At 49.8% G+C, this 12,266-nt stretch overlaps 1 protein-coding gene across 1 annotated transcript in view; it reads left to right on the top strand.

Moving 5' to 3' along the window:
• Positions 1-536: 536 nt before the first annotated feature.
• The window catches only part of FMNL2 (formin like 2), a gene marked incomplete at its 5' end in the record, with an annotated part of 71,533 nt that continues 59,803 nt past the window's right edge, over positions 537-12,266 (top strand). The window contains 2 exons of the mRNA XM_082311736.1: positions 537-614; positions 10,529-10,609. Coding sequence (XP_082167862.1) covers positions 537-614; positions 10,529-10,609 — 159 coding nt within the window. The remainder of the gene's footprint in view (positions 615-10,528; positions 10,610-12,266) is intronic.

The following is a 12,266-nucleotide window of genomic DNA, read 5'->3' on the forward strand; positions in this document are numbered from 1 at the left end:
GATCTGTATTAGCCAGATGAGGTTGCATGCGGTGACATTTAAAAACCTGAATAGTGTCCCGCTGTTGAAATGAAATGGCAGTTCAAGATCTTGTTTGGAGAGAAGTGGCCTTCTGCAGTCCCCAGCCCGCAGCTGGAGTGCGCGTTTCCCTTGTGAGGGTGCCCCAGCGGGGCGGTGGCGGGGATGTGGTGCATGGGGACCCCCCTGGGCTGGGAGGTGGCTGCCGGGCCCTGGCAGCACGGGGAAGCCCCGTCCTCTCCTCCCGACGGACGTGGCTGGTCCTGGGCTCCAGTCCCTCGCCGCCTCCTGCGTCCCAGCGTGGCCCAGCACTGGTGCCTTGTGATTCACTGGTGCTTTTGGGGCCAAAGACGACATTTAGAGGGAATGTTTCTGAATAACCCTGTCAACAGGAATTCACATAAAACAATTAAAGCAACCACAGCCATGTTGCCTTGGTTTGCTCATGTCTGACTCCTCCTGAGCCCCGAGCCCTCTGCGGTCCCTCACGTTTGCTTTCTCTTTCTCCGCAGAATGCGATGAACTTGCCGCCTGACAAAGCCCGGCTGCTGCGGCAGTACGACAACGAGAAGAAGTGGGAGCTCATCTGTGACCAGGTAAGGGCGGCCGGGAGGGCTTTTGGCAGGCATCCCCTTGAGAGCACAAACTGGGTTTCGTCAGCGATGTCGCTGGGCTTAGAAAGGGACCTTGCAGAGGACACGTGTTTGAATGGATTCAAACACTCATTTCTTTGGCCTTATGCACCTTTATTGGTAAGAACTCATACCAATAATTCCCTTTTTTGCCACAGAGCAGTATTTCTCTCCCCTCTGATGTTCCCATCACCCCGTGCCTGTTTCCTCTGGGCGGTGAATGCTGCTTATTTTGCCGGGCACAGACTCGAAGAGACTGGCCTTCAGTCGCCTCTCGGCCAGCGCTTTGAGTTTGGTCTGTCTTGACCTGTGTAGCACGAACGAATGGTCTCGATCCAGTGGGTGTTTGGCTTTCCCCATCACGAGCCGTTGTCGCGGTTGACGGTAGCCGTCGCCTTCAGGGAGGTGCGATGGTGATGCGGCCTGAGCTCCTCTTCGCCTCCAGAGGCTGAACGACGACCTCGGATTAAGCAGCACCATATGCTGAGGCATCTTTTGTGTATGAGCTCTGCCGTGGCGTGCAGACTTGGCAGCAATGTCGAACAATTAACAGGTTGGCTCTGCCCTGACAAATGAACAGAAACTGTATTATTTAGAGAAAGCGAAGCATGCAGAAGGTAGGATGTGCATTTGTGACCCAACAGCAAAATCAGGCTCTGCCATAAACTTCAAAAGTAATTGCTAATGAAAATAATTGATCCAGGACTGAGAAAGTAGGATGTTTCCATGAAATGTAAACACAGCGGTACCAGGATGAGAGTTTGGCAGAAGGTACAGTCATGCTGTGAGGTCAGGAACATTTTAATAAATAGATTTGTGGGACATTTCCTATTTAGCTGTTACAGTGGCAGAGCCCCTGATAAAATCTAACTACCTTAAAGTAAAGCTGAATAAAGAATTGCTTGCTTTTTTCCATGAGTTTTCTGTGCAGAAAACCTAAAGCATTGAGCTATTTAAAGTTTCGGTTTAGTGAGGCACTGAACAAATTGCTTAATCTGGTGTAAGTGATTTGTTTCATGGATGTTTGCTTAGAGCGTGCACGCTCCGAGCCCGCACAGGGAAGCGTGTGCTTTGTGCTGGAGTCTGCGTGCTGTCTTTGCACTGAGCTGGCAGCGGGGCAGGCAGAAGCAGTTAGATCACAGCCTCGACGTGCAAACTCCCACCTCGGAGCGGGATCCACCCTTTGCAACATGCAGCTGCTGCTGATTCACTCCACTCTACAGCAAGATAGGGATGAGCAGATGGAAACGCAGCGAAGGAAATTTGCAATCTGGAGTAATCACGTATCTTAATAGCTCCTTGCACAACACCGAGTCCACCCCCGGGGTGGGATGAGTCTGCTTCCCATCGCTTGGAGAGGGTAGGCAGAGAGGCAGCGCAGGACTGTTGTAAGCAGCACTGCGGAGCCCAACGCTGCGAGGATCCCAAAGGGGACGGGGGGTGACGGCGTGCCAGGGTCCGGCCATCCGAGGGGAGACGCTTGGGCAGTACGGGGCTGCGTGTCTGTGATCTGTCGCAGCGCCCCGGCATCCCTCATGGGTGCTTGCCAGCCGCTGTAATTAGAGCAGCGTGAAGCAGGTGTCTGTAAAAGCACCACAATACAGCATATGGGGTGTGAAATATTTATATCTGTCCACATAATTACGGTGCGTGGCTAAAAGTACTTCTAGGAATAGATTTTGTACAGAATGTATGTTTTTAGTGTGGATGCAAATTTTGACAGCTATTTTCTATTGGTATCACCCGTTACATGATTTTCATCCATTTTTGCTTAGTGAAGGACTGAGGATGTAAATTAATGTCACGGCTTGAGGAGATTAACCCGTACCCTCCTTTGCTAGTTTTCAACTTATATCTGAAAGGAAAAAGGGTCCAGAGGTTGCTCTTAAATATTTTCTTAATAGTCTGTAAGGGAGATCCTGGTCATTTGTCTGTGAAATATTTTGAGAATATTAGGGGAGGGAGTTCGGCTCTCAGAAGGAACTCTCACTTTTGCAGAAGTGAGATTAACAAAAGTGGGGAGCTACCAGTCTCACGATGGTGATGATAACGATGATGATGATAGTGATAGTAGTGGTGGTATCAACAACAACAACAACAACAACAACAATAATAATAATAATAGCAATCTGCCATGAATAGGATTGTGCCCATTCTAGTGAATCGTGGTAAGGGTTGCTGGGCTGGTTGTGGGGGACTCATCCCGCGTGCTATTTTCTGTTCCTTTGTCTATAACCCTTGCAAGCCATCTCAGCATTGCTGCTGCCGTCCTGAAAGCTTGCTCCCTACCTCTCTGGCTTAGCATACAAGGAGAAAAAGAGCAAAGCCGGTATTCCTGTTGCCCATCCTGGAGAGGGCCAAGCGGTGGGTCGGCCAGGAGGTGAGCGTTGGGAAGGATCCAGGCAGGGAAGAGGATGCAATTCCCTGGCATGGCGAGCCACCCTTTTGGTGCACTCTAGGCCTCTTTATCGAGCTGCGTGCCATGAGGGGGCACAGATGTTGAGGCAAGGGGTTGGGGACATCTTCCAAAGTTCTTCGTTGCCCTCTAATGGCAAATTGTGGAAGGGGCATCACCGTGTCCTCACCTTTGGGACACTGGAGGTCTCCGTGGGGAATAACGAATTAAGAGACCTAAGATGAAAGTCATGCTATTTGCATCCAAAATATCCTCCCTGAGATATTTGTAGAGCTCTCTCCCTTTCCTAATGAAACTCCTGACGAAGGCAGGTGCCGGCTGTCTCGGAGGCTGGTGGCCAGCGTGGAGCTCCCCGGGGTGGCGGTGGGTTTCTCCAGCAGCCTCCCGGGTGGGGGTCCTGTGCCGCCCCTCAGCTTTGCTGCCGGGGGGCTCGGGCCCCTCCGTGCCGGCGTCAGGGGGAATTACACCTCAAAGAAGGTCCATTGGCGGGGTGCCATCTTCCACTTTAGGGTTTATTTGCGACTATGGTATGGAGCCTGTTGGAAACGCGGCCCCCGGTGAGTAGGTTGTGCCGCACCAGTCCCCGAGTCCTCCAGCTCTCTGGGTGACACCCCGGCTCTGCCGAAGAGGAGGGCGACCTGGGCTCGCTGCCTGGCGGAGCATCGTGGTGGAGGGGGAGCCCGAGCACAGAAATCTGGCGCTGGGAGATTAGGCTATCAAAAATCGGCAGCGTTCAAGATCGCCTGGAGGAGGATAACATCTGAAACCACAGAGGGACCCTCAGACTTGTGTTCGTTTACACTTAGGTTCAACAAGCGTTGACTGTAGTGGTTAGATCCTTCTCTAAATAAGGCAAAAATGTTAATCCTAAGCTCTCTTATATTGCAAAAAAGGTTGGTGCACACTAGCGTGCGCTACGCACCTGCACGCCCTTTAAGCCCGGCTTGTTTCTGCACCCCTTCCTCCTCTGCCACTGTTCATCGAGCTCTGCAAAGGGAAGATGGCGTGCAGCCTTCCCAGCCTTCCCCTCCATAAACCAGGCCTGCGGAGAGGCAGGTTCTTGATATTATTTTTATTTTTAGGGTTTTTTTGTGAGATTGTGCACTATGAGCTGGTTGCGAGTGTAACCGCGCATCCGTGCCTGCCATTTCAAAGTGCAGAGCACCGGGGAGTGCTGACGAATGTCTCGGTGTCCTTTGGATTCGGGCTGGGAGTGACTTTGAAGGCAGGCCGGGCCGCGTCCAGGCTGCGGGCAGCGGGGCGGTGCGGGCAGCGGGGCGGTGCGGGCAGCGGGGCGGTGCGGGCAGCCCTCCCGCCTGCTGCCCGCGGGTCTGGGGCGGGTGGCTGACGGAGAAGGGGCAGGCGGTGGGACTGCGCGAGGATGGGGGCTCGGGGGATGCCGTGCTGTTCGCTGTTTGACACAAATACCTCGGGTGAGCCCCAAACCTCTTCTCCGAAATGCGATGAAGGGACGGTGGTTGAAAAGCGGCCCCTCGCGCTGTGTGTTACCATATGGTGCCATTAACCCTTTCGCAGCAGAGATTGGGATTTTTTTGGCAACATTCAACCAAGCGTTTTCCGTATCTCTGCAGGAGCCTTTTACAGCTCTGAGAAGCTTCGCATGAAAAAATGTTTTCTCTGTCATTGAATCTCCCCTGTTGTGGGTAAAACACAGGCTAGAAAATCCAGTGTTTTAGGGAACTCAGGAGCAGCTGGACGGTAGAGACGCTTCATTTATCCGACGGGCTGGCCCTGTGAGGGGCGGCTCGCTGAAGATCGGGCGGCGAGCGGTGAAGCAGTCGGAGGTTCCCGCACGAGGGATCCACGGCTCTCCCGCTTCTTGGCCGGGTCCCTTGCAGAAGCGCTGGTTTTGCAGAAAATTCATAGTGGTTGGAAATGGATCCCTCTGCCCCCTCATTAGTGCAGAGATGAACGGCTGCTGTCGTTTCATTCCATAATAAGACGTATAAAGTGACATACTGTCCTGCCGGCGGGCTGGCTGGATTGCTGGGGCCAGGACTGAGCTGCCCTCCGCGTCTGTGCGGGATGAGGGACGGGCGGTGGAAACGTGCACCACGCTTACGACGTGTTTGTGCCTCGGGAGCGAGAAGACGCTGGTCTCCAGCCCCACTTGTCCACCTCCTTTCACCAGCGTTCACCATCCACGTGCTTTATGCACTCCTAGCAGTTACTGGAGTTTCTGACGAGGCTGGATACCCAGTCAGACGCACCGTGTGTTTACCTAACGTATATAAATCCTAAGAATGCAACAAGTTAGTGAGGGTAATAGTAATAATAATAATAATAATAACAACACAGCAACATATGTCAGTAATGCAGAAAATGTCCTGAATGTTTTTGGAAGCAAAAGATCTCTGGAAAAGCCACAATTTCCTGGTTACGGAATTAATACATTTTCCAGATTTGGGTGAACAAGAGATGTGTCGAGTTCTTTGTAGGATCACATGGCAGAGGAAATGCAGAAATCCGGCAGTTTCTCTTTGCTGCTGAAGTAAGGCCCCCTCAGCCCCCTTTTTTTTTTGTATCCATCAGAAAAGAAAGTGCTAATTCTGGAGGCTGGGGGTAAAAGAAGCACAGGAACGGTGTTGTGCTCCCTCTTCCAAGCTTTTTCCCTGAATTCTCACCATTTATTACCCTAAAGGGAGGTGCTGGGGACCACGGTCGTCTCGCTGCTCTCTGGTCTGGTGCCACTGCCGCTGGCTCCTTGCATGCCCGTCTCCGCGCTTGTCTGTCGCTCTGGCTTGCAGCACCGCTCCGCAGCAATTTTTCAAGTAAGAAAGGGCCTTTTATCCTTGGGAAATTAAGTTAGTTTGCTTTCTAGGTGGCTGACAAAGGCAGGGTCGAGTTATTGCTGGTCTGTGCTTTTCTCCTTTCAGGGCTGTAGATAGTGTTGGTGCTTATATGAGTCACGTAGTGGAGATAAAATGGGTTTCATTGGGATTTATTAACTTCGTTGTGTCTGAATGGCCCAGTCTTGGGGCGACCGGGAGGGGAAGCCACCACGTCCCCGTCGTGATGTCACCCACTGGCTTACGCTTTCTGCTCAGCGCAGTCTGGAGACTCAAATAGGGATTTTAAACTTTATATATGTGTGTGGTAAAAATCCCCAGCCTCCTCGTTCAAATAGTGTTAAACCCCTTGCCGTATAAATTCTTATTTTGAAAGCAGATGTGGCCAGTGAGCGATTGCAAATTGCCAGAAGTGGGGAGGAGGAGGAGCAGACGGGTAAAAGCGACGACTTTTAACTCGTTATTTGCGGTATCTAAGGCAAGCGGAGTACGTGTGAACAGCAGCGCCGCAGCGTTAGCCGGGAAGCGTGTTTGTCTCTACAGGGACGTAAATGCTCTCAAGAAGGTCCCGAGGACCTGGAGAGGACCCCGGGCTGGCCAGCCTGCACAGTCACCTACAGCGTTCGGGGCAAGTGAAATATCCGACTGCGGTCCCGCCGATCCGACGAGCACTGTGCCTTCCCGCCCCGTGTGAGCTCTGGCAGAGCATCAGTTTTTTGGGAGGACGATGGCTGCAGGCAGGCGTTCGGGGTGGCCCTGGGGCTGCCGTCGCTGCACAGCGCCGAGCCCTGGTCCTTGCAGCTTGCGACGTATCAGCCTCTAATATAAAACAGTCAAAGCTGGATAAACCGAGACAGCAATCATAGCCAGGAAAGGGCAATTTTAAAGGCTAATCCCTCATGGCTTTCCAAAGCAGAAAAAACACTTTAAGGGGCTATAAAAATGTTTCCAGGACTAGTAGATGTTTACCACAAATGATTCTTGGTCACTAGTTAGCGAAGAACGTTGCTGGTGTCTGCTGTTCATGGATAATGTGTTTAAAATCCTTCAACCCAAATACTTCCACTATACAGTAATGAGCAGCACCTTTTTAATGAAGTCGCTGTAGAGATTATTACATAAATACATAATTACAGCTAGGTTTTAAGAAAACAAACAAAAACATATAGTATTTGCATCACAGAGTACTAAATGTGCTTGTTGAGTCTCTTCATTTCATTTTGAAGACTCCAGTTATTAAAACTGGCAGTTAGGAAAAGCTCCTGTCACTTTAGCAGATGATGGCTGATTAGTTAGTAAGAGAAATAAATCCATAAGAGTAAAATAGCTTCTCTGGAGGATTAGGCTAAGCACAGCAGAGCTACATCGGCACGAGAGAACCCCCCCAGAAAGGAGAGGAATAAATACGAGAGCTAACGGGGGGCTTTGTTAGTCTGGGACTGCCGTGCCTGCTGCTGGCTGGTGCTCTCGTGTCACCCACCGCTCTTCAGGAGCGGACCTTCGGCTTGGTGCTCCATCGCGGGCGGATGCAAAGAATAATATTTGGACGTGGTTATTAAGTGGCACGGTGAAAACACTTCTACCTTCGTGGGTTTTTTTGTAGAGAATGACATGGTTATTCAAATGCTGTAATGTTTCTGGAGCTAATGTAAAACTGTTGAGGGGGAAAATGAGGAATGGTGGTGATCTCCGGGGTCCAGATACCTCTATAACTCTTTACCAGTCTACAATAGGCCAGATTCTCATTCACAGAAAACTGTTTTTTTTGTGTGTCTGCCAGTGTGAAGAAGTTTTAAAATGGGTTAATGGATGGAAATTGCTTCTACATAACTTATATTTATGCCCACTGTAAAGCCACAGTCCATGCTAAGTCTGACTGAGAAACTGGCCTAACAGTGTCCTGTAAAAAGTGCATGAATTAAGCTAGCAATTAAGATACTTCAAATATTGTCATCTTGTTCTTTTAACTGGTTTATTTTATTTGCCTTTTTTAAATTTATTTTTTTATTTTTCTATTTCCATTAAAGTCCCTGTCTCCCATTTTCCGGAGAGCTGGATGCTAGGGCTGACCACGGCACACCTCTCGGGACGTGGCAGATGATTTCTGCTTGCGCTGGTGGAGCTGTGCGATGGCGCCTTGGCACGCCGTTTCCAGACCCATCTGTAACTCCATGCATCTGTCTCGTGCGTCTGTCTTTCCCCACACACCCGTAGCAGTTCCAGTTAGCAGCAAATTTAACTACAAGGGTGTGAAAGGGGCCGTCTGACTCATCAGCTGAGATGATGCTGATGCTGCAAGCATCCGTGCCTATAGAGCCAAGGGGAAGCCATGGCGGTGGGCATGGTGCTGGGGAAGGGTGGAGCAGGACAGACAGACACCCTTGGTGTCACTTTGGCCAGAGAGGAGCTGGCAACAGAGAACTTTGCATTTTCTGTACTGTTTTTTAGATAAAAAAGGAAATGCCGATTCCAGGACTGTGTTTGGGCCCGTACATGTGAAGGTGCATGGAAAAAAAATTCAGTTGTAAAAGAGGAAAGAAATGTCTGCTCTCTGTCTTGCAGAGCTCTCGCCCGGGGCTGATGGGCCACAGGGCAGACTTTTTGGTTCATTTTTTCCTTCTGACCATGATGAATTACTTTTTTTACAGCAAGCAGCAAGATAATAACAGGAACAACTTTTGGTGTTCAGACAGTACGTTTTGGTAACTGGGCAGCAGCGTACTATTCATTATGAAATAACTTTCAGATAATGTAGTCAAAATTGCATCCTGACCTAATAAAGGAAGGTTTCAAATATCAGTTATAAAATGCGAAATTTCAGGAGGAAATTGTTATGAGATCTTTCCTCAAGGGAAAGGGCAGAATAGTTTAAAATTCTTCCAAGATACAAATAGTATCAGAACTTTTGGTAATGCTCTTAACAGGTTTGGACATAGCATACTCCTCGCAGAACAACTCGTGTTTCACAGCAGCTTTTGTAGGATAAATTTCAAGTTGGCCGTGCAGCTGGTAAAAAAGCAAGCAAAAATCAAGCAGCTCTCCGAATACAAACCTTACAGACCTTACGTTTGTCTTTAAAATCTCTAACTCGATTCTGAATGTGGTTGATTCTGGCTTGCAGATCAAGTGTCCCCCTGTAAGGTGAGGTTTTGGGAAACCTTCGGTGAGAAGCGAGTCTCAAAAGCAGGTGGGAATCCCTCGGCACTGGACTAGCGGCAGGTGAGATGGGGAGGGGAGATCAGGCGCGATGCCGGTGTGCGGCAGAAAGCAGGAAAGCAGGCGTGGGTAATGAGCTGGTTTACATGGGTAAAGCCCCATCGCGGACAAGCTGCCTTTCTCCATGTCCTGAGGTTGGTAAGACTCCAGCCGTAGTGAGGAGGAGAGGCACATGGTGATTCCCAGGCTTTCCCAGCGGGACAGGGATGGGCTTCTGGTCCATAATTTGCCCGTGGTGGTGTAACGGTGGTCTTGGTAGCATTTGCTGGCTTGCTTCCCACCGTGCTGGAGATGCCTCAGCTCTGCCCTCGAGTGACACAGGTGCTGAAGGAAACCCTCCGAGTCGCTGGGAGCCGTGGGTGGCTGGGACGGGCTCAACCACCGACGTGCTCCCCATGCAAGCGGTGCTGGCAGAAGGAGCGTGGGGAGCTGACCCCAAGGCACGATGAACACGGTGGTGCTCGAGCGTTGTGTTGGCTTGGAAGCGGGATGCTGCTGTGATTGAGTGTATTTGTGTAGAATAAATGTGCGGTGGCCGGGCAGGGCTGGTAACGAAGTCTGCATCGTTATCGCCGGGAGAGCTGGCCGGGCTTGTATGCACTTTGTAATGGAAATAAAGACTGAGCGCTGGTCATCGTTCGCATATGGGGCTCCACCAGGACGAGCTGAACTTGCCGTGGCCCAAATACTGTGGGACCGTGGCCCAAATACTGTGGGACCGTGGCCCAAATACTGTGTGACTGCTTTGTGCCGGTGGCAGGGGAGGCTTTGCCTGTCCCGTGTGGCGCTCTGCCCTCCCTGTAAACGGGAACCTGCCGTCAGGGTTGGGCCGGGACCTGCTGGGCCGCTTGCACAGACAAATCCAATTGCCTGTCGTGGAGTTAGAATAGTACTTGTTTATTGCTAACATGCTACTCTTGCATTCATTTTTCTGGAGGCTGAAGAATGAAATGGTGTGACTTCTCCCATGAACAGCCCGTGCAGCGTGTTTATAGGCTTGTTCCAAATGATGAAAAAGGCGTCTCAGGTTTTGTGGTGGTGGCTTTCAGTCAAACACGGACAGGCATCCGCTCTCCTCACGCTTCTCTCTTTTCTCAGTACTCCTGGCTAGCAGAAACCCTGTCATTTCAGATGTGTGTGTTTGTATGCGTAACTAAAATTCAAAATTGTTGTTGAATATGTAAGGTATTTTTTTGTGCATCCTATATAAATACCAAATTTCAGAATATCAAGATACATGTAAATATATTTTATTTGCATGCATGTTGTTTATGCATGGATTATATACTTAGGAATATAAGGTTTGTACATATAAAACTATATTGTAAATATATACTGTTTAAATATATATGTGTGTGGATGCATTTTATATATATAATAAGTAAATACAGAAAATGTTATAAAATGGCTGATGTTTATTCTCGTGTCCTTTGCAGGAAAGATTCCAAGTGAAGAATCCTCCCCATACGTACATCCAGAAGTTGAAGGGCTATCTGGACCCGGCTGTAACCAGGAAGGTGAGGAGCGTCCTGTTTCCTCTGGCCCGTCCCTCCATCCTCGGCGAGGATGGTCCCGGGGTCCGGGTTCCTTCCTGCCTTTGTGTAAAAGGCCCCGTAAAAGTCTCCGAGAAGAGTCTCGGAGACGGAACAAGCTGCAGAGAGAAGCAAAGAGAAATTGGAAAGACGCTGCAGTTTTTGCAGCTCAGAAAGGAGAACAGATGTTGCAAAGAAAAGGACCATCTGACACGTGAAACAGCTAGTTTTAATAACTTTAGCTTCAATAAATAGTCTGACAAATTATCACTGAGCTGTACTCTAGGTCTGACTTTTCGTGTGGGCAGTGCTGGTGGTGAATAAAACCTCTGTCGGATGGCACTGTTCTCACCCGTGCGAAGGGGATGTTGAAGTTTTCAGTCCTCTTCTCCGGGCGTTTGCGTGACAGAAGTTCAGCACAGCTGGCACAGCTCACCTCCCGCTCGCAGTCTCCTCCGAGGTTTCAGGGTTGTGAAGCTAAGACGTAACCTGGGCTGTATTTACATGGCAGAGCCTCGTCCATCCTTCTGCGTATTATTTTGTCCAAAATAGTGTGATAATCACTCGTGAAAGACTCAGGCATGCCCCTTGGCCTTTCATGTGAACGTCGTGCATCCCTGAACGTGGCTTCTGTACCGGGATGTATTCGTGGCTGGTTCTGATATTTCTGCATCGCTGTGATGGGCTTAGTAATTGCCTGCAGGATTTTAGCACAGCAGTAAACCTACATCCCATTTAGAGGACCATTGCTGAACCTTTGGTATTTAACCACTTTGGATATCAGCTCGTATCCTGTGTTGATAGTTTTAATAGCCTTCAAAAAAAAACAACAACCAAAAAAAGGCAGCAAGAGCATAGCAGATCCTGCCATTGACTGGCTCTGCCTTGTCCCCAACAATCGCTGCTTTGTGTTGCCATACAATTAGCTGAGGTTGGTGCCCTGCAGTAAAATACGTATCCTGACACAGGGCTTCCAGGCCGGGGCCGGCTCCGGCCGCCGCGGAGGTGCACCTCCGTCCCTGCGAGAGGCGAGGGGCGAACACTGGGCGCCCTGTGCTTCCAGCACCCCGTCGCTAGCTCCTCTCTTCAAGGCTGCAGTAATGTCTCCTGACAGTGCTTCTCTTGTTGGAGGCTCTAACAAGGAGTAGGAAACCATTTAGTAGGAAACGTTTAAATTTGCCTGTAGCTGATTATAGTTTTTTTAAAAAAAAAAATGGTGAACAGGGGTCTTTGTTTTTCTCCTGAAGGGTTTTTGAAATTCGTTTAGTGTTTGGCTTTGCTCTGTGCTTACTCCATGGGCACACATTGAAGCCTTTCTTATCCTAATACCACTGTAAGAGTCCCATGGCAAATGACAAAACCGAAGGAGCCTAAAAATAACTCCATTGAGTTCCTCTCTTTTGTTGCGTTATTCTGTGTCACCAGCAGCCTTTCCTCAGCCTGGGCTGCCAGCGGAAAGATTTACAAATGGGCTTCTGGACGGACGCGCGATATTGCGGGGAGAGCTGGTATGACCAGGATTATTGCTGTAATTGAGGCGGCGTCAGCGTTTTTGCTGATCGTCCCCAGCGTGGCCAAGAGAAAGTGGCTCCAAACGCAAAATGTTGCGTTTTGGCTTGTGATTGCGGTCGTAATGGCTCTT

Source organism: Platalea leucorodia (assembly GCF_965183815.1).
Source record: "Platalea leucorodia genome assembly, chromosome: 5".
In the NCBI taxonomy this organism is placed as follows: Eukaryota; Metazoa; Chordata; class Aves; order Pelecaniformes; family Threskiornithidae; genus Platalea; species Platalea leucorodia.